The sequence below is a fragment of the Corticium candelabrum genome, chromosome 9 (genome assembly GCF_963422355.1).
Source record: "Corticium candelabrum chromosome 9, ooCorCand1.1, whole genome shotgun sequence".
Classification (NCBI taxonomy): domain Eukaryota; kingdom Metazoa; phylum Porifera; class Homoscleromorpha; order Homosclerophorida; family Plakinidae; genus Corticium; species Corticium candelabrum.
Window position 1 is genome coordinate 7865210 of NC_085093.1, and position 22315 is coordinate 7887524.

The 22315-nt window shown below is 40.2% G+C and overlaps 1 protein-coding gene across 3 annotated transcripts; it reads left to right on the forward strand.

Moving 5' to 3' along the window:
* Positions 1-91: 91 nt before the first annotated feature.
* On the forward strand, positions 92-21694 carry LOC134184083 (protein pigeon-like). Of its 3 annotated transcripts, XM_062651692.1 has the most exons (38): positions 92-177; positions 2881-2963; positions 3023-3076; positions 6685-6754; positions 6820-6876; positions 14839-14927; positions 15065-15137; positions 15208-15263; positions 15323-15430; positions 15493-15561; positions 15623-15672; positions 15804-15844; positions 16073-16111; positions 16169-16227; positions 16288-16342; positions 16396-16470; positions 16993-17085; positions 17141-17212; positions 17263-17347; positions 17403-17481; positions 17546-17615; positions 17673-17779; positions 17835-17906; positions 17973-18029; positions 18089-18156; positions 18221-18343; positions 19871-19896; positions 19953-20029; positions 20094-20204; positions 20274-20356; positions 20429-20523; positions 20578-20697; positions 20758-20819; positions 20880-20938; positions 20995-21041; positions 21107-21163; positions 21221-21292; positions 21347-21694. In XM_062651692.1, the coding sequence occupies exons 1-38, from the start codon at positions 108-110 to the stop codon at positions 21457-21459; spliced, it is 2796 nt and encodes a 931-aa protein (XP_062507676.1). In that variant the 5' UTR covers positions 92-107; the 3' UTR covers positions 21460-21694. The 3 variants fall into 3 exon arrangements, with proteins under 3 accessions (XP_062507676.1, XP_062507674.1, XP_062507675.1); XM_062651690.1 differs by having other exon boundaries at positions 20274-20523; XM_062651691.1 differs by having other exon boundaries at positions 20274-20523; positions 21110-21163.
* The last annotated feature ends 621 nt before the right edge of the window (positions 21695-22315 follow it).

The following is a 22315-nucleotide window of genomic DNA, read 5'->3' on the forward strand; positions in this document are numbered from 1 at the left end:
AACTGCAACATGATATCTGTTAGCCCAATACATGTACTCGTACTGTACTGTACACGTAAGTACATGTACGGGATTTAGCACGTGACACGCACATACATCGTATCAGTATGGTCTTGAAGTTTCACGAAGTGGTCAGCTTTCAGGAAGAGTTTCGCTATGCCAAAGGCCCTGTTAAAGGTTATTCTATTATATGCTGCTGACGTTTTAGGCTGCTTACGCATCGATACGGTAATGTAGAGCTGTCTAGACAGCGAGTTTTCTCTAATGTGTCATAAGGGTACACTGAATGCCTGCTGTTCGTCCGTTGGTCACCACCCCTACACCCTGGGGGAATTGTTTAGGAATTGATAAATTCGAATCTTTCTTTGCGAACGTAGCCTACGTTATGTGACGTCATCGCTGGAGATGTTGGTACAGAAACTATGCTTACATACTAGTAGGTGACTCCGTTACACCACCTCTACACCCAGGGGACAGCTGCTACAAATTGATCATGTTGAATAATTGTGTTATTCTCAATGGGTGTAAGACATCGACACTTTACGTTTTATGACGTAATTCTGTGATTATTGTTATGGCAATAATTTTGAATTAGCCATTGAGTTATTGTGACAGTTGAAGTAAGGTACGTGCTCATTCCTATAGTTCCGGTTTGTCCCGCAGCACAAACAGCAAAATTGTAATTTGGAGATCGCATATCAACTTATCTCTTAACAAAATTTAATTCAGTAGCTATTCAGCTACAGACTGTAAAATTTGCGTTGCTTGCGTGCTGGTGTTCACCGATACTTTTGAGAAGCAGTGGGTTCAAAAGATCGGAGTTTGAAACTTTTATGCCATCACTATGGTTTTGTAAGGGACATCTACCAACAAACAGTTGCCATGCCATTTCTCTGAAAATCTAGAGAAGCCACTATTAAGTCAGAGGGCCTGTTGCTAAAGTGCTATCTAGGTAGATGGTGACTAAATTCGGACCCCTTAATGTGGAATCTGACAAATGCTATTATTGGTCAGAAAATGTGTACATTTAGCAGTGGTGATTTTATAAATGCCATAAGTGTTCATGTATGGCTGAAAGCAGCTTGTTATTATCATCTATTATTTCTGATGATTGTATCTGCATATATTTACTGTGTATGGAATGTGTTGCTATGGCAACAAGTTATAATTGAAATCATTATGTATAGCTTGTCCAGATGGTATATACTACATTATTTCCCATTTAATTATCTGGTTGAAGCAACCAATTATTCGAATCAGTCAATCAATTATCCGATTGGGACAACCAATTATCCACTTTAGCCAATCAATTATTCAGATGGGGCAACCAATTATCCGACTAGTGATTTCAATTAGGAGCAGTGCAGTTAGAGATGAACTGTTTAGTACCTAACAGATTACCTAATGAGTCAACGAGGCATAACAGTAGTGCTTCTTGCGTCCTAGAATGCTTGGTATTGATGTTGTCGCCAATGCTCCCGCTACCATCAAACATGGAGGGTCAGACTCTTGTCACAGCAAGACGGCAACTTTTGCTGCATTTTAGTCCTGATGCACTCAAAGAAGTAACAGGACTTCAACTCTGAACGCTTTTTATCACGTACTTCCTGTCAAAGCTGCGCAAGCAGCAAGATTAGAAGATATGTAGAACACCCTTATTATATACTACGTATAGTGTTGTCTGTTTGTTGTGTATTTGCATGTTCTTGTCTGTATACTGTATGTAGTCTCTCGTTTTTGAGGGACCTGTATACCTAGCTAGTGAAACATAAACACATGTTAATCACTAAAGTACATTTTATGTCTACAGTATTTAAGTAGAACCATTAATAATAGTCATGATCTCACTGACAGGTGAGCCGAACAGTAGTGTATATAATTATACTACAGTAGATGTCTGCCTCTACAAATGCTCGCCTGTGGTAGACATGCAGTGACAATTAAGTTCTCTTGTAAGATTTTGCACCTATGGTTGCAGCCTCCATGCATAACCTAACAGCAAAAACATAAGACAAAAAATGTCTAGGCTAACACCAGGCGTTGCACGTACATGAGTCACTTGTGTGTGGTCTTCAGGTCGTAGTTACATATGTAGAGCTTATGTCCTCATGAATAGTGGCATTTTGGCTTCAATATCGTGCAATAAATGCTAGGAGATCTTCATTCGTGCGACAGACTTCAGAGCATTCTCCATTAGGCGATTGTTCCAGCTGAGTGACAAGTGTCATTGTTGGCGGTGCAGTGGTTCCTCCTCTCAAGTCAATGAGGTTGTTGCGAAAAGATCTTGTAGGAAAGACAGCAGAGCACAGCTGTTCAGCTGCGGATACAGTGGGATCGATCGATCGTCACAGCGTTTCCCACGGTGCTAACGTTAACAATCTGCCTGCGTATGACAGTTGACAATATGACAGTATGCAATGTCTGATTTGCGAAATACAGTTGGCAGAACAAACTCGGATAATTGATTGCCCCAAGCGGATAATTGATTGGCTGAGTAGGATAATTGGTTGCCCCAAGCGGATAATTGATTGACTGAGTCGGATAATTGGTTGCCCTAACCGGATTGTGCGGGAAATGTAGCAGTACAGTGATTGGTTACGAGGCTATGCTATGTATAGTGTTTATACATTACATCTCTAGAACATATTGTGAAATTAGCAACTCAAGACAGGTTATTTATATCAAACTTAAAATGAACTTTATGCTGACTTGCTAAGCTATCAATGAAAATGAGTAATTGCATTTATCTTTATGTACTTTTGTATTTTTGGTGTGTAACTTTACAGACGTTGACTGTGTGTTTGTTTTTGCTGTATGGAGCAGACATTTATTTGTTCTAGTTTGCTAATAACTACTAATGAAATGGATTTCACACTCTAGGAGATGTCAAAGTGTCAATTGTTGGCCAAGAAAAGGACAGAACAGTTTTGTTTTCATGGTCAGGGACATCTTCATTTTCAGAAGTACTGTCATATTTACATTTTTATTTAATATGTAACATTACTAATCATCTCTTTTCAAGGACAAAATGGTGTCTTATATAGGCATGAAGGAAGCTACGAATACACTAAGTCAGGTATTGGTATGGTGGTTTTGTATAAAGCAATATGATTTGCACAGAAGTTGATCCAGTGTGGTTCTGAGGACTATGCATGCTGTTAGCTTTGCACTTGTAAGGTATGGATGCATTAAGGTATGGATGCATTAAGTTGTAATCTTGTACCCCTTCAGCGAGGGCAGGGCTGGTATGAGACTACATGTGTGAGTGAAGGGTATTGGTATTTTAGTCAACAGGCTGTCCCCATATGTGACAGGAGCTGTGATCCCTGAAAGTCAATGTGGCTTTCGTAGAAACATAAGCATGACTGACATTGCCGACAAGAATTACTACGTACTACTATTACTACTAGATATAAGTAAGGCGGTTATTGGGCCTAACAGCTTTCAGCAGTGGCCAAACTGATGTTTGTTTCTAAATTGTGTATAGCAGGATGGCCTGCACCTTGATCCTCGTAGGCACATTATGGATGACCTCAGTAATGCAAATCCGATCCTGCAGCGTAACCAGTTGAATGTCACTCTATACATGGGTTGTCTGTTTTCTCTGCAAGCAGCAATGAAAGTCTTGTAATAAAAGTGTTTTGTAAGAGACGCCTCCTGTGTAAGAGTAGACGATATGCGTAAAAGAAGAAGTTCCACTTGTCGAATCCTTTGCTCATATGTTCTCTTCTTTTCTAGTTCTTGACGTTTGTAGCCAGAGGAAATGGCAATGTCTCTGTAAGACTAAGCGTTTGTGTTGAAAACATGGATATCAAAAAGTTTTTTTGGAAGGTGTTGCCTTAAAATCATTTGCTCGTATGTCTAGCTGAGCCTCATCATCCCTAGTAGTACAGCGTCCAGGAAAGTATTACCACTCAGCGGTTGCAAAACTGGTCCAAGTTGAACATTGTTGCACACTTTTCCAAGAAGGCCTTCGAGAATATCTCTTCATTGTGTCTCATGGATGGGAACCCGCCAGTGGGACATGACAGTGCATGATTGATATCAAAGCTGCTACTGCAGGGGCACATATCGGGAAGATAGTTGGGTTTCCAACCATAATGCAAACAAAGTGAATCTTGAAATGCTGACTTGTGCAAGTAGTAGCCATGTTCTTCAATTGGGATGACTATCGGCCAAGAAGATGCTCCTTTTTCTTTTGCCAGTAATACAGCTAGTTTCAATGGCTCAGAAAGTTGACTTTCGCTAGAGTTAGCCCATGACTTCAGTTGTTCTTGTTTGTATTTTTGTGTGCTTACTTTTAGTTTTTCCTGGAGATAAGGCGTATCTTCAAGATCCAGGTCTTGTTGGAGAATTTTTCAGACTAGAGGCTTGGTGATGTTCTGGAAGTGTACTCAGATGTTAGATGTTCTGAATTGATAATACCCAAGCCACAAAATCGAGTAGGCAAAGCAATAAGTTGCGACTCTGTTGCATTACGCGGTTCTTAATTGAGGAGATAAGGAATGAGTTTTTCGTAAATGAATGACTCCAATGAACGCAAGAATGTGCCATTGTCCTGATTGGTCTTCAAAGCATAGGTCCAGCGACCCACAATGCCGTGAGTAAATGCAAAATATGCGGCATGGGGCTGGGAGTGAGCAATAGCGGCTGAAATGTTGATTTCACTTATCCGTTCTGCAATCTTTTGCTGCAAGAAAGTTTTGCAGAAGAATTCTTGACCGATTGTGGAGCTCATGTGTATGTTCTTTTGAGGTGATGTTCACAGAAGTATTGTGAAATTGCTGCTGTGCTTTTGCTACTGCTGCAGGTTTGACAAGTAACCAAGATTTCGTTCTGTTTGGGAAATATCCATGTCTAAGTCCTTTGTCACAGAGCAGGTGCCACCATTCTCTCACTGTTTCTAGTTTTTGTCCTGCAGCTGCATTATCAGCATACCAAACTTGTCAGTTACCTGGGATTTTTATTTTGGAAATTAGAGGTATTGTAACCATTGCCAAAGGATGGAAATATTTCTCAAAGCAACCTGCCAATTAAGACAATTGAAAGCATTTGTTGCATCCACAACTAATGTCTCCGTGTCAGGGTCCTAGTAGATAGATTGCATTGCATGAACCGCTGCTTCACAGCCAGCAGTCTGCCCTGTGCAGAGTTGAAAGGCCTGGTGACTGCCAGTACATCATCTTGAACAACTTTTTGGATGACCTTGCTCAAAATTCTTTGTACCACTTCACACACTCTGATTGGACATACACCAGGGTTTTTGTCAAGTGGTATCAGGCGGCATGTAACCAGAGCTTTGATCGCCTTTGGATCAACAAATGTCGTTAAGAGACACCTGGCAACAGCAACAAGTACATTACACGGTTAGTAGGCCAGGTCTTTTTTGCCAAAATCGTCAACATTATCAAGTCCTTTCATGACAACATTTGGTTGATAACGTTTGATTGTCTGAATCTTTTATGGTATCAAACGCTACTAATCAGGGATGTTCTACTGTGTGCACACCCAAAAATCACCGATAAGCTTAGTCTTGTAAATCCACAATATGAAATTCCCAACAGTATCGCTTCTTACATGTAGAATCCCTTTCTGTCATTAAAACTTCCGGTACAAGTAGACACAGTAGTAATGCACAGAAAATGGACAACTGTTAAGCTATTCACGTCAGTTTCATCCGTAACAGGACAGTTCTAAAGATGGTCCCCTGCCTTGCCTCTAGAGACAGGGACTTCATATGCTACTTGGAGCGCTGGCAATCCACTTGGAGCTTGGCCAGAGCATCCAGGGGCACTGGCTATGGCACAGCTCTTGGACTGGACACCAAGGTCTTGTCCATCCCCATTTAATTAAGTACTCATTTATACTCCTAGGTCAGGAGAGGCAGTTGTGTGTGAGTTTATTGCACAAGGAAATTATGCCATATCTTGTCATCACTGTGACTTGAACTTGCAACTCTGGCCCTCTAACCAACTGAGCTATAGCACCATACAGACACAGACAGACAGACAGACAGACAGACAGACAGACAGACAGACACACACACACACACACACACACACACACACACACACACACACACACACACACACACACACACACACATGCACACACACACCACACCACACACAAACACCACACACACACACTAGCAGACTATTGTATGCCTTTGCTGCACATGCGCAACCAGGAGTAATTTAATAGTTTTAAGAAAATATACTTTAGTTGATGACAATCATCGTCTCAGTTGTCTTATGCTGTTGATTTTATTTGCACAACTACCATTTTTACATTCTTTGCAGTTTCTTTAGACTTGGTAGCTTTCAAATTGCTTTGAATGCTGTAAACTTACCTGGAGCTGCCAACAATTGCATTCCAAGCTGATAGGCATTTGAAGAACACTCAGTTACTCATGCCACTGGTTGATTAGAGTAAAGTATTTGATTTGAGGCAAATGCACCAGTAGAACACATGGAAATGAGTGTGTTTCTGTTTACAATATTGTAATTAGCAAAGTGCTGCTAGCCATGGATGATGTGTTTCAACTAAACTTAATGGGAATGACTGGAAATAGGAGGATATCTACTATTTAAAATTCTGTTATAATGATATGCATAAAAGATGTTCATATATCTTAGGAATAATAAGTGTATTGCGATGTGTGAGATTGCTATGTTATGTCAGGTAATATATGAACATTATGAAGACATAAGGATTGTTGGTGCATCAATCAATGCTGCTAGGACCCTCATTGGTGACATAATTCTAAGTCGTGCACACAATTGTTGTTACTGCTGACAGATTTGTTTGTTACCTTAGCATTTACAACTGTCTCTAAAGTAGCTCGAGAATACTGTCAATTAGCTGATTTTGAAGGTAAAATATGGCTAGCCAAGTTTGCTACATTATATTTAACTAGCTGAATAGTCTGTTCTTGGCACGGGCAGATAATAGTTGATAGTTAATCAATTTATTAAAGGTGCCCGCTCACGATGCACCGCACATGCACAGGCACACCCACGCAAACTTGAAAACGTGCCACGATTTCAAGTTGTGTCATAACGAAACAGGACAAGCGAACATCTTAGGGTGCACCACGTTCTATGACACACAGTCTTTATTCCTAGTACAAAGAGAAAGGTGAATTGCGTTCTTGTCTGCCACAGCAGTTTCCCTCCTTGTACTTGACATTTCGGGAAAGCTAGCGACAAGTGTGTTAGGTTCTTTATCCACACATTTGCCATTTACCATCTTGAGATAGCTTGCTGTTGAACAACAAAGCACTTTCTCGATCGTTTTCTAGTTGCACGTAACCCGGAAATGGGTGGAGCACAGAGCATCACGTGAGAGCATTGCGTAATAGCATCTTAAACTTGCAGCGTGAAATAAGCCATGGAGAGGTGCCGGATGCTGCCGGCAATGCAGATTGTGCATCTATCTTTACATGGTAGCTACAAGAGCTGGCTAGAATTAAGGACTAGTCTATACTTGTAGCGACAGACGATGCACCGGTAGCAGTGTTTCTTCTACAGAAATTCAACAACTGTAAGTCAGATGTATGCATTGGTACACTGATAAGCTAGTCTACAACTTCATACGTAGTTGATGTCTGTCTGGATGCCATCGCACTAGTGAGCGGTTTGTGCTCCACCCATTTTGGGTCATGTGCAACAAGGAAAAGATCAAGAAATTGCTTTGTTGTTCAAAGGCAAGCTATCTCAAACGGGTAAATGAATAGATGTGTGCACAAAGGCACGATTTCAAGCTTGCATGGGTGTGTTTGCGCATGCGTGGTGAATCATGAGCGGGCACCTTTAACCTGCTATTTCTCAGCAAAGACTAAGTTAAAAATCTAAAATTAATTTTACTGTCATGTATGCAACAGCGTGTAAGAACTATCAATTTCCAACATAAAATAATTTTTGATTTTTTTGTTGCAGTTATCCTTTAAAGTTGTTCAAGTTCCGATAATGGGCGGGGTGTAGTGTGTGTGTGTGTGTGTGTGTGTGTGTGTGTGTGTGTGTGTGTGTGTGTGTGTGTGTGCTGTCAACACGTATTTGAGGTTGTCTCAAATAATGACGCGATAATAGTGTTGAATACTAGCGACAATAGTGGCATTGTGTACTGGTGAGTTCATGCAGAATTCTATCTGGTGCTGTGAGAAGGAGTGCAAATGAGTTGACGCTCGTGCTTTGAATTCACGTTGACACAAAGTTTGAGTTCACTGTACAGTATACTTTAATGTATACAACTGCATTCACTATACACATGACAATCAAGCACCTAGATGCAAGTCTATAGTCTGAGTCATCAAGTGTCTGATCTCTTTTAGCCGTTTGCAGTAGTTTTAGTCCTGCACGAGAGTCTTTGTTACCGTCATTTTTCCGCTTCTCAAATGCAGCTCTTTTCTTTTGCAAAGGTTCCAGTGCTGAGATCTTGAAGTGTGGAGGCAGGTAGATGGACAATGGTGGCTTCAATTTTGCTCTTCTTTAGCCCCGACCAAGCTTTTGATAGATTTGGCTGTACTTATCTTGAAGTAATCAGGCTAAAAGTGGCTACTGCAGACTCCTGTCCACTCAGTAGGATGCATCATACTCAGCAGTAGTCGTCTGGATGACACAAACATCTCTGCAATTGTCCTTCTTATTTGTGATTCCCACTCTTTTCTTAGCTTGGGGATCTTCGGAAATCGAAACACGCTTGCGTATGACTTGCACGAATTGGTGCATCCTGCAGCCACGCAACACCGAACTGTTCTTTCACCACATACTCCTTTGTTTACAGTTCAAGCTAGCGTGGAGTCTCCCCTCTGTGACGTGTACAGTACACCACGCCCATTACCAGAACTTAAAGAACTGGAAGCAACTTTGACCTGCTATTCTCAGCAAGGAGACTTAACTAAAAACCTAAGACTGTTTTCCTGTCACGTATGCAACTAGAATTATCAATTTCCAACATAAAAGTTTCTGTTGTTTGCATTGCAGGTACCCTTTAAATGCTGTATGCAAAGTTATGTTGTTGCATGAGTATTCCATTCTGAGATTTATATTGAAGTACTATATCTCGTTCAGATGCGTTTTTACTCTTGTTCTGAAGAAATAGCAGCCGCACAGAATTTTTGTAAAGTATTTCGTTTAGAGTTCTACCTGTTTAATTATGATTAGATTATTGATTGTTAGCTAGGATCCTGTTGAAGTCAAATGAAAATGTAACTGAGTTGTACCGTTTTGGTTCTGGAACGTGTAAATTGGATTCAGTGCAAATGCAATCAGAATTTGGAGAGAAATGCAAACACTAGAAGAGTTGGCTTCAATCCAAATATTTGATTGCTGGAAGCTTTGCGAAGGATGACGATTCGTACAGTCTACATGGGATTGATGTGGGCGTGCGTTCGAATGAACTGGAAGGTACTAATTAGCTAATATCCCGTTGAAGAGAAATGAAAATGTAACCAAGTGTCCCATTCCCAAGAAATTAGCAGCCAGTTTTCGTCAGAGTTAGATATGTGGGCAACAGAAATGTGGAAGTCATGTGCAGGTATTTACTCATCCGGATAATCAGTTCCCCGTATGTATGTGTGTTCCACAGTCCCGTTGAACGTAGTCAGTTTGAAGATGTTGCTGCTGTTGTAGAAACAGGTGTAGCACAGGCAAACGGAGGTAAGTGTATTTGTTAAAGACCCGGATATAGTCAAAAATATCTTGGTGTTATTGACATTCCCAGCAATAAACAACACGCTCCGTGTGTACTGTCCAAGGTCAGGCTTGGGCAGTTTAAATTTGGTGGAGATCCCATGCATTGCTTTGGAGAAATTTGCATGGGAGTAGAGGTGGGTTTGATAGTCAAAAAATAGTGACGTTCCAAGAGAACTCTGGAAGACGTTGACACATTCTCTGTCGAGCTTGATCGATTTGGTGTGCACAAGCAAATTTTGGTGGTGCTATATACAGCAGAGATTCTCGTCAGACATCTGTGATTGCCCTGTAGACGCTTTCCACCCCAATTTTTTGACTGGTCATTCCTTGATATAACCATGTGTACCGGTAATTCATTCCATCCTAAATTTGTGTCAAGTTTAGCGACTGTCTCTGGTGCCTCCGGTTTGGCTGGGGAGATTGAGAAAGACTCCCAATATGATGACTTTGTCTTCTTTTGGTGCACTCTTCTACCCTCTTGTAGTAGAATCATTTGGAGCTTGGACTCTTGCCAGCCTGGAAACTCTGAGAACCATTGCTACCAAAACAATTACTTCAACCAACATTCCATTTTCACAGGCTTACAATAGCCTTATGCAGCTGCTGTCAGTTAGCTTGTGGAAGTTTAATGCTAGACTGATAGAAAGTAGACTACTTTAAGATTCAGATGACTGTTTTTGCCTGTGCCACAAGTAACTGCGTCCTAAGCACGCGCCCAACTGGTCTTACTGTTTACTCAAGGCGATCAATTAAGAGAAATGACTGGCTAGTCCTAAATGCCAATCAAATGACTGGACTCACACAATGCAATTTCTCGGATGTATATACTACATTCTTCTCCCTCGACTATGTCATTGATATTAACAATTAAGAGATATATTGTACAACTCAATAGTCTAATCTACTAAAAATTCAGTCTGTCAGGTGCCTTTCTCATTCTGCTGGAATGGCGGATTGGAGTCACTCCTTTGCTGGCACCTAGCTTTGATGTTGTCGTTGGTTCCACGTGTGTCTCTAAGTTTTCTGGTCCTCTGCTGACCTCCGGCGATGATACCATTGCGTCCTGTTCCATTTGTTTGTCAACTCGATCTTGTTGTTCTGGTAAGTCTGGTGCAACAACTCCCTCTTCGGGTCTTCCCGGCGATACCGGTACCATTGCTCTTGAACATGGTTTATCCTTTGGATGTGTTGGTTCCGCCAGTAGGTCTTCTGCTTCACCTCCTTCATGTCTTTCCGATTGTAAGGTTTTCCGAATCTGATCTAAATGTCGTTTGACTACCCTCCCATCACCCAGTTTGATAGTGTATGATAGGGGGCCTGTTTTGGACTGAACCACACCAGCTACCCAAGGACGACCTTTGTTGTAATTGCGCACGTAGACTCTCACCCATTGTAAAGGTCTATCATACTATTCCGGTTACCCTTGTAGAATTGTTTCTGTTGCCATTGCTTTTTGTGTACTGTTTGCTCCAAGTTGGGGTGTAACAAATCTAACCGTGACCGTCATTTGCGACCCATTAATAATTCCGCAGGTGATATTCCTGTTGTGGAATGCGGTGTAATCCGGTAGCTGAACAACACTTGTGTCAAGCGATATGACAAGGTTTCTTGTTTTGCTAGGGACAGTCCTTTCTTCAATACCTGTACTGCTCTTTCCGCCAGCCCATTACTTGACGGATGATACGGTGCTGTTTTAATGTGGTCTATTCCATTCAATTTTACAAAATTGGTAAACTCTTGACTGGTGAATACTGATCCATTGTCTGATACCAGTTTTTCAGGAATTCCATGAGTTGAGAAAATTTTTCTTAACTTTTCTACCGTAGTTTTCGTCGTCGCTGATTCTACAAGTTCTACTTCCATCCACTTCGAGTGTGCATCAATGAGTACAAGAAACATTTTCCCTAGCAAGGGTCCAGCGTAGTCCACGTGCACCCTCATCCATGGCTGATGAGGCCAAGACCAGGGATGCTATGGAGCTTTTAGTGGTGCATTCCTTCTTTCTTGACAACTAGAACAACCTTGGACCTTGCGTTCGATGTCCCCATCCAGTCCTGGCCACCAGACTATCGTTCTGGATAAGCCTTTCATCCGTGCCACACCAGGATGACCTGCATGTAACTCTTCCAAAACTTGTTGTTGCTCTTGTGGTGGTACAATCACCCTGTACCCCCATAATACGCATCCCTCTTCTATAGATAATTCACTTACTCTTCGCCAGTAAGGAGTTAACTCTTCGATTAGTGGTTTATTAGGCCAACCATGGTGAACATAATATTGTACCCTAGACAGTATAGGGTCTTGTTCTGTCCGTCTTCTAACGTCTCTTGCCAATACAGGTGACGATTCTAGTTGCTGTAAAAATTGAATTGTCTCTGGTTGTTCTTCCTCAGTTGTCGACGGTAGCTGTAAGGGTAATCGGCTGCAGACATCTGCATTACCGATGTCCCGGCATGGTTTGTATTGCAACTTATAACTGTAACCTGATAGGATCATGGCCCATCGATGAATTCTCGCTGATGCCATTGGCGGGAGAGGCGTATTTTCCCCAAACAATCCTACCAGTGGTTTATGGTCTGACACTAGCACAAACTCTCTACCAAATAGATATTGGTGAAGCCTTTGTAGACCAAAAATTACTGCCAATGCTTCTCTTTCCACCTGTGCATAATTCCTCTCCGCTTTCGTCAATGTTCTCGATGCAAATGCTACTGGGTGTTCTTTGCCGTCCTTCCCTCTCTGAGCCAATACAGCATCTAAACCGTACAACGAAGCATCACAAGTTACGACGGACTCTTGTTGTGGATCGAAATGTGCTAACACTTTGGCTGACACTAACAGTTGTTTTGATTTGTGATAAGCTTGTTCTTGTTCACATGACCAATTCCACTTTACTCCTTTTCGTAACAATCTATGTAGTGGAGCTAGAACTGTTGATAAATTCTGTAATAAGATAGCAATCTTAGGTATGCTTTCAATTCTGTAATGTTTTGTGGTCTGGGTGCTTCCGTAATTGCCTGGATTCATCCCTTGTCCGGATGTAAACCTGTCCTGTCAATGACATGTCCCAAATACACTACTTCAGCTTGCATGAACCGGCATTTGTCTTTATTCAGCCCTAGTCCAGCCTCTTCCAATTTTGTCAATACTTTATCTAAGTTAGACAAATGCTCTTGTTCATTTCTTCCTGTTATTAGTATGTCATCTAAGTAGAACACTACTCCTGGAATTGCTTGCAACAGAGTTTCCATCGTCCTTTGAAAGATACCAGGAGCAGATGAAACACCAAACGGTAGTCTATTATACTGAAATAATCCTTGGTGGGTATTGATGACTACATACTTGCGTGATTCCTCATCAAGTACAAGCTGTTGATATGCTCTATCCAGATCCAGAGCTGTAAACTTCTGTCCTCCTGATATTCGAGCCAACAAGTCTTCAATGCGTGGAATGGGATAAGTATCGCATTTTGACACTTGATTCACTGTCAACCGATAGTCTCCACAGATTCTGACCTTTCCATTGCTTTTCAAAACTGGAACTATGGGAGCTGCCCACTTCGAATAGTGAATTGGCTCAATAATTTCGGCTTTTGTGAGATCGAACAATTCTTCCTCTATCTTCTCTCTCAAAGCATACGGTACCTGTCACTGGCAATTTCACTTTTACACCTTGCAATCTGCCTAGCCCATCACTGAACACTTCACTGTGTAATAACAATAACCCTTCCACTTTCCTTGGTGAGGGTTTGCCTCCAAAAGATGAACTCTTCCCCAATCAATTTGTACTTGTCGAATCCGGTCTCTTCCCAATAAACTCGGGCCAGACCCTGCCACTACCACAAGCGGAAGAGACAATCGGTGTCCATCCGAAGTGTCTACCCACACTTCCAACTTTCCACATACAGGTACCGGCTCACCAGTATATGTCTTCAGTGTCTTCTTTGTAACCTTCAATGGTGCTTCACCTTTCTTCCAGACTGACTTCCATGTTGTTTTGCTCACAATACTGACACTCGCTCCCGTGTCTATTTCCATCTCGATTGGCTGTCCTTGTACAGTCAACGTTGTCTTCATAGGCTTCTCCTTTCCCTTGTGTAACGCGTGAATATTGCCATTAAGCCACTCAACCTCCTCATTCTCATTTGTATCTGACTGCGCCTCCTCATAGCCGATTTTGTATGTACTTCTACCACTGTCCCCTTTCTGAGCCGTTTTGCTCACTGTGCGACAAACAACCTTTGCATGCCCAATTTTGCCACAACCAAAACATTTGACATCCTTGAACCAGCACTCGAACTGTTTGTGTCCCTGTTTACCACAGCGATAACAACACCCAGATATCTTGTCAGTCGGCCTGTTACCTGCTTTGGGTACTCGTTGCCTCTGTAACTGGTGTACAGGCTGTTCTGTGACTGGTGTATGGACTCTCCTTCTGGGTTGCCAGGTGCACTACTTGCTTCCTTCTGTTGTAACTTTGTGGTAGTCTTTTCAGCTGTTTCGTGTGGAATCGCTAAGTCATATTTCCTCTTGAATGTCAGCTCTTTTTCTGCCAACAGCCGTTGCTGTATACGGTCATTCATTATACCTACGACTAGTCTGTTTCGTAGCATATCACTAAGCACCACCCCGAATTTGCAATGTTCACTGAGTCGCTGCAGTTCTGCCGTGAATTTAGCGACCAACTCACCTTCCTGACGCGATCAACTGTTAAATCTAAATCGTTGTAATATTACTGATGGCTTTGGGTCAAAATGTTCTGTCAACGTCTGTAGTAGTCCACGCCATTCGCTGCGAAATATTGTTCTAACCTTTCTGCATAAAGTGGCCATTCCTCCTTTGATTCATCGAACTCCGCTATTTGTCCGAATATTGCCGCCATCCTCGTTGCCAGATGTCACAAGTAACTGCGTCCTAAGCACGCACCCAACTGGTCTTACTGTTTACTCAAGGCGATCTATTGAGAGAAATGACTGGCTAGTCCTAAATGCTGATCAAATGACTGGACTCACACAATGCAATTTCCCGGATGTATATACTACATCTGTTATGTCTGTTTCTGCCTTGTTATAAATAAGCAAGGCATATATATTAAATATATCTAAAAATATATATACAAACAAGTGACTTGTTCTTACTTTTAGATATATATAGCTCATATGTTGCTGAGATCCATCCTCAAGGTCGGTGCTTTACTTTAGATGTTAATCGAACACACTACCAAAGAGTGCAGGTACTGCAACTAAAGTTCTGTTGAAGAGTGTAAAGAGTGCAATATGTTGTTGTAGTTATTTATTACTTGTCTATATTTGAGTTGCAACAAAGCAGCTGTCTTAGTAACGTACCAAAATTTATCTGTTTTTGTTGTAGTTTCTTTATGTAACATTGCCAGGCAAACAGGGAATGAATGAATCATATTTGTTGTGTATGCTTCATGGAGAAAGTAGGACAGTGGTTTTGCTTGCACTTGTTACTTTGTTCTTGATAGCTGTTTTGCTTTTGTTTGTTTACAGACATAGGGCTGTACACGTTTAGCTTGTGTCGTTTACCTGGATCTGACACTGGCATAGTTTGTTGGCTAGACGTTTAGAGTATTTCATTCATCGAGTTACTGTGGTTCTTGTGCAGGTGCTACTGGGTAATCCTCGAATCAAGGAAGTGTGTAAAGCTTTTCATTGGTATCAGTGGGATGCTGTATATCAAAGGCTATACGTAGTTTGTTTTAGACCCAAAAAGGTAACTGCATTTGAATTTCTTATGCATGTTAATTGTAGTCTATGGACTGTTTGTTGTGGTAGCCGCCAGAGGGCATTCTTGAACCAGCAATGTGGTGTTTTGAATTTCTAAATGATAAGCCATTGATAGTGGTTGGCAATTTTGCAAATTGTATGTACATGACAGACTTCATTTCTGTGTACATGATCTTAGATGGACTTGCCATTGCCATTCCTCTTCAAAGAAGATCAAGCTGTAAACAGGTGGAGATTCTACTAATAAGTTAACATAAAAGATACTGAATATATTACTACCATAAAAATGTATTCAGTGTAACTCATCTGTCATCCATTTAGTGTTTGCATGTTTGTCATCACAAATTTGTCTTGTTTAGACCATCTTATCTTAGTGTCCCTGGCTTTAGAACTCTTCCAGGTAAGTGCAGACAGTAGATAACTTATAATTATTGTGTAAAACTGCTTTTCTGAAAGGCAAACAGGATAATTATTAAATAACAATAGAAACTGCAGTGTTGATACAGTGAGACCTTTGACATGCAATGGTGTTTTACAGTCTTGCATGTGACAAGTTTATTATTGATTTGCTTACGTAGATATAGTTATTTGGGTAAGTTTGTTTATGCTAGTGATTAATGAATTTTAGAAAAGCACATCAACCTGGAGGTAGTCAGCTTACCCGGAGGTACAGTTAGCCATTTGCTAAACCAATGTTGTCCATTGTATTACTGTTTTCTGTTAGTTTCGAGTTGTGGTTCGCTGTTTTTGTGCTATCAGCATCCATCTAGTAATGATTCAGAGGTATTTAAGTTTTGCTCATTTTTGATTAGATCATGTTTATGATATGTTTCATTGCACCAGGTTGAGCATAAAGGGAAGGATATGATAGTTTACTCCATCTGCATGTTGCACCATGGTCAGCACAACTTATGCTGTGGAGGATTGCTGCAAGCATTGTGTTGATTTTAGAACACGTTTTAAAGGGACAGATTCGTGATGTTATCCAAGAAAGAAAGAGCAGTCGACTACTCTTTTGTAGTCTCAGTGAGTGTAGTATAGTAATGGTAATGATAACAACAATAATAACAGTAATAATAGTGATGATTGGAAATTGTTCTATACTTCAATTACAGCCATCTATGTTATACAACAGTAATGACACATGGCAACAACTATTCCCAATAACACTAGACACAAGTGCAATTTTTATCTGCAACTAACTCTCTAAGATCTACTCAGACATCTGGCCGTCAGCCGCCAACAGCTGAATGTTCAAGTCTCTTGTAAGCTTGGCACACTTGCTGCGGCATCCTTGTTAACACATGCTGCATGAGCAAAGTAGGGTAAACTGGAGTCTGCCTCTCAGCTAATTCATAGTTGTTCCACCCTGACAGTTATCTTTTTCTGCAAGCATTGATGATAGTTTTAAAAAGAAATGTTTAGGCAATGGGGTCTACCTGCCTATAAAACTATCAGTGGTGTGAATGTTGCTTGTTCAACCTTAATAGTTTGCTGCTCGTAATATGGTTATATATTGTTCCAATTTATATCACGGGTTTGTACAAGATGACTATGTTGTGGTACTTCTACCTGGTGTTGCTCTTCATCTTCTCAATTGCAGTGCAGAACATGCTCCAGTGCATCACATCTTGCTTCATGGTATATGTGAAACATTCATTCAGATTGCTTTGCAATAAAAAATGAACTTCTGTAGATGTAGGTGTACCTCAATTTCCTTCTGCATCTACGAGCAGTTGTTTCTGTCAATGGGAAACTAGCATTGATGGTATGCAATAGTTTCATATGTCTCACTTGATACTAATAGTACTTGTGAAGGTACTGCCAATGTTCTGGACACTGTTACACTGAAAGAATATCATATCAGTTTTGATCAAAGTGCACTTGCACATGTGTTCAAGGCGTGAGTGGATACAAACTCTTTAGTGAACAATCTTGGTGGAATGTGTTGAATATAGAACCCACTTGACAGCAACAAAACTAGCCATTATGCATATGGCTTTGGTTCATTTGAACGACGAGTTGTTGGTGAAGATGGTAAGTTGGTCTCAGAATCTAGCTTGTGTGACTAAGTGAAACTTGCTATATGATGTGACCATAGTTGCTACGTGAGTTATGTCTGGATTCTACTCACCCCGACTGTTCTCAGTTACTGTCTGATTATCTCATAGGTCAGATAGTATATTTGTCAACAGACTTGGTCTGTAGTTGAATTGCTCAATGTTCAGGTGCAAGTTATACTTACATGAAGTTTAATGTTCTTGTTAATGAGAATTCTTTGCTGCAACTGTTGCCTTTGACTGAAACTGACCGGTTTCGTGGTCATTTGGAGATGGTTAAATTTTGTATTCAGACTAATAGTTCTAAAGAGGTAAAAACAGTTTTCACAGGATCGACAAGGTCGAGAGGTAGCTCGTATCACATATGTATTGTTGCCAGATGTGGAAGAAGGACTAGCCAAGGTTTCTCAGTTTTAGTTTGTTCTTATGTGTTGTACATATGATTGACATGATTGACAATTACCGTAGGGTGGTGATTCAAGTGATGTTTCACAAGACAAAGGAGTTGTTCAATTGAAGACATACGTTGGCTGCTTTTGTATGAAATGCAAAGTATCTGTAATAATTCAAGCTTTGTACTGCAGCCACAACACACCAATCCATTTGCAAGTCTTCTTGAAAACCTTTACCTAAACAAGCAACGTACGCCCAGGTAATTGTAACAGCCACAGATTATTTCATTTAGTTATATTATTGATGGAGAATGCACTGTTTAGGTTCTCTCTAAAGACTTTTGCTGATCGTTTGTCGGAAAAGAGTAATGCTGTTGTTGGAAATCAAGAGGAAGAGGAAGAGGTCCCCAGACGATCCATGTTTAGGAGAATGTCGGACTCTTTCAGGTTTTAACTATATTTAATGATAGTGACATATACAAGTTATTTTGAAGAAGATTGACGTTTACTGCTTTTTATATCAGTCAATCCCTCTTGTAACTCTATCACCGTCAGGAGTGAAGTCAAAAGGGGAGGGCTGGTTATGCAAGATTATTTATTTGTTTATTTAGCATATTTCAGTATAACGTTTTTACCTGGTGAAGAAGCCCTCGTTTGTGCTATCTAATGTCTTTTAAACAAGACCAGTGTCGTTAATTGACATAATACAAATAATATGCTGCAATTTTGTATGAATATGGTATCCTGCATTGGTTAGTTTAATTTCTTCATTGCAGTGGTAGTTTAATGAAAATAGTGAGAATATTTAACATTAGAGAAGTATGCTTGGCTGACTCCTTACAGTCATGCTCAACGGTTTCGAACCTTTTAGAAAAATGTACAAAATGCGGAGTTTTAACTGGAGCTCAGAAAGAAATAGTTAGGATTCTATGTAGCTCAAATGATTTGCAAACTCTATAGCCTCCGGAAAAATAATCTAAAAAGCTTCAGTTTGTCATTCTAGTTAAGGAAAAGAAGTTTCAGCAATCAACCTTGTGTGCACCCTTATTTTTTGTGCTCGTGAGCAAAGGGTGTTACCCACAATATCAAAAGATAAAGGCCTTCTGTACAGAGAGTAGAACACGCATTCAAATCACTGGGTGTGTTGTCCCAGTTTTCTGATCTTGAATGCCTCAAAAGAAGGAACTTATCTCCTTTGGAAACAAATCGTTGAGTGCCACTTAAATGGAGACGGTTACAGTACAAGACCGTTCAACAAATTGGTTGAAAGTACATGACGGGCTCTGGGAATGGTGATGCTCTCTAGATTTAGTCAGCTGTTAGTGTTTTCTTTATGAAACGTTTGCAAAGTTTATGCAAAGTCGCAAACACTTCTGGAGTGTCATCAAAAGACATTCAGTAGTCTCTGAACATCACTGGTGTTGACATACATTACAGTTAATGTTGAGTACAAACAGTATGACGAGCGGGGAGCGAGGCGAATGCAGTTACTATCCTAAAAGCATCTTCAAATGTGCGTTGAGTATGCCTGAAAGCTCGTTGATAAACCAACGTCATTTTGGCAGTAATTTCCTTGGACAGATGAAGCAAGAATCGTAGTATATGGCCATAGCAACACTCATTAATTGCATATAGCTCGAGAAGAATACTACTTTTCAGGATTAGTACCAAATACTAATAAAAGGTTCACATACACTTGTGCAAATGAGGTTGATTGCTGAAACTTGATTTTTCTCATTAGAACGACAAATTGAAGGTTTTATATTATTTGTCTAAATGATGAGGGCTTTCTAAATATTTTGAGATAAATGGAATCCTAACTATTTCTTTTTGTGCTCCAAAACTTGATTTTGTACATTGTTCACAAGTTTTGAGCATGAGTGTAGTTAAACAGGTGGACAGTTTATCACAGCTGGTACCATTCTTTTTCTTAGGTAAGTGCATGGTGATTGTCTTCATGTTGTTTTGTTTTAGGTTTCGAACGTCATCTCAGCTAAGAGGTGTGTTACAACTGAAGGTTGTTGTTGGCTATTGTTCACTTTTCATGTTCGTACAGCTTCTCAGCACAAACCTTTGTCTTTTCTTGAGCCAGCAAGTGAACAGGATCCACGTGAAAGTCGTCATCAAAAGCTGGTCACTTTGTTTTACGATCTGCGGCTAGTGATTGGATTCTGTTAATACTGCCAATGTTTGACAGCTGATTCGAAGTCTTCAAAATCATTTTAAGCAAAACAAAGGGCTAGACACAGGATCTCTTGATAAGGACGAAAAGTACTCTAAAGTAGCACAGCGATATGCTAGTACTCAGGTAGATGAAAGATGCGGTAAGTGTTGTATGCTGCAATGCTGAATGGAATTGTTTCAAACTGCACTGTAGATGAAGCAATCAGAAGGTTTGTTGCAGAGTATATGGAATTTGCTGGGCTATGATGATGAAAACCACCCAGCTCAAACTTCTTTGTATAATTTTAGACATCAGCTGCTACTAACTGTAGTTAATTGGTTACATTTTGTTTCTTTTATTTGTCACAGAGAAATCAGAGGCAATGCTCGAGATTCTGCTTTGTTTTACTTGGCTGAGCGTTTCTACGCATCTGTTGAGCGCTGTGGCTTTCCTTTTCCTGGAGGTGTCTATTTACGTAGACATATATGATTGTATTTAATCCTATGTGTTTGGTTAGGTTTCCACTTCTTTTTTACTTGCATAGGTTTTCGTTGCCTTCATCCTCAACTATTTCTTCAATATGTCAACTGCCATGTTTTTCATCTCAGCAATGACTTTCTAATCAGATTGATAAGTGGTTAGATTCTTTGTTGCATTTTGTATTCAGTAGGTAAACAATGAGCAATTGTTATGTCAGAGCTTGGTGATGATCCTGCAAGTACTGAAGTCAAGTTTCAAATTCTGTGGCGTCTAAATCCAGTTTGACGATTTTGAAACTATCAATTAACTTTTGTCTATAAATGACATTGTTGTGTGCAGTTACAGTCGGCGTCTCTTTTGACAAAATGTGTTCGAGCAGGACACAAAGAAGCGTCATCGTGAGTGCTTACTGAATTTGTTAGCGCATGGCATACATTTGAAAGAATATTTGCAGGTTGCTTTCTCAGCAGCGTGTGTCAAAACTGTTAGCAGAAGGAGATAGTAAGTTGCATTGATTGTATATGGCATTGACTTATACTTTGTGCGACTGTACTGGTACATGTCAGTAGATGGAAACTTTTCAAGTCCCAGACAACAGCAAGGTCGGAGTGATACTGAACAATGTGAGCAAACTAGCACTATTGTTTGTGTTTTAGCCTTGTTTAATGAATGTATGGTAGGTGATGATATGTCTCCAGAAATTAAAGATTACAAGCCTTTAGATTATCTTATGAAGACGTTACAAGCTCGCCGTTAGAATATTTCACTTAGGGTTGTTAGTTGTAGATTAAACATGTTGTCTTTAGAACGCCAAATGGCAGATGCTGGAAGTAACTCAGGTGAGGCTGAGTCTGCCAGTTTGGATCTCATTCAAAAGTATTGTTGCAAGTCATTCAAGGCTGTTGTGGATAGTAGTTAACTGAGACGATTTAGGAATTCAGATAATATGCTTCCACTCGCATTGCTATGTCATTATTGATTATTATCAAATACACAAGCGATTAGTTACTTTTCATATCTTTTTCGGACATAGTTTTGGCGCAGTAACACTATTTTAATTTTAATGTTACTGCAATTTAGTTACTACACCATTTCCAGATAAAATTGTTTATAGTCTCTTCAAATTCGCATTTTGTCAGTTCAAATTCATACTTTGTCAGTTCAAGTTCACACGTTGTCGTTTCAAATTGGCATTATGTCAACTCAAATTCTTTCACAGTCATTTCAATTGGTCATTTGTCATTTCAAATTCATTCACATTCATTTTAAATTGTTCAACTATCAATTCAAATTCATTCAGTCATCTCAAATCTGGCATGAGTATTTTTAAATTTGCTGTGTCGTGCTAATTATCGTGTAGATTCATGTCGATTGCACTGCTCCTCCATAGTTTGGTTAGCATTTTCAATTTGGATGTGCGTTAATTAAGCTATTGAGCAAACTACTCACTTAGTTTACTAATTAGACTATTGGTGAAGGCATGCAGTCTGAAGAAGACAGACTCTCTGTACAACACCCCACCGACCTCAACGCATGTAGGTCTCACATAATGCCAATTTACGAAATAAATTGCTAAAGAAGCAGTTGAATCAACTTAAGTTGAGTCAGTTGAATCAAAAAGAAGCAGTTGAATCAGTTGAGTCACTTCTACACATTCTATACCCCGCGGGGAGGAAGCGGTTTCTCGGGATGCCATTCAGATGGTCGTCAGCCAGTGAAATTCTGCAACAACGCAATGATGACACCTTTGGAAACATCAGCAATGTCCATGTCAC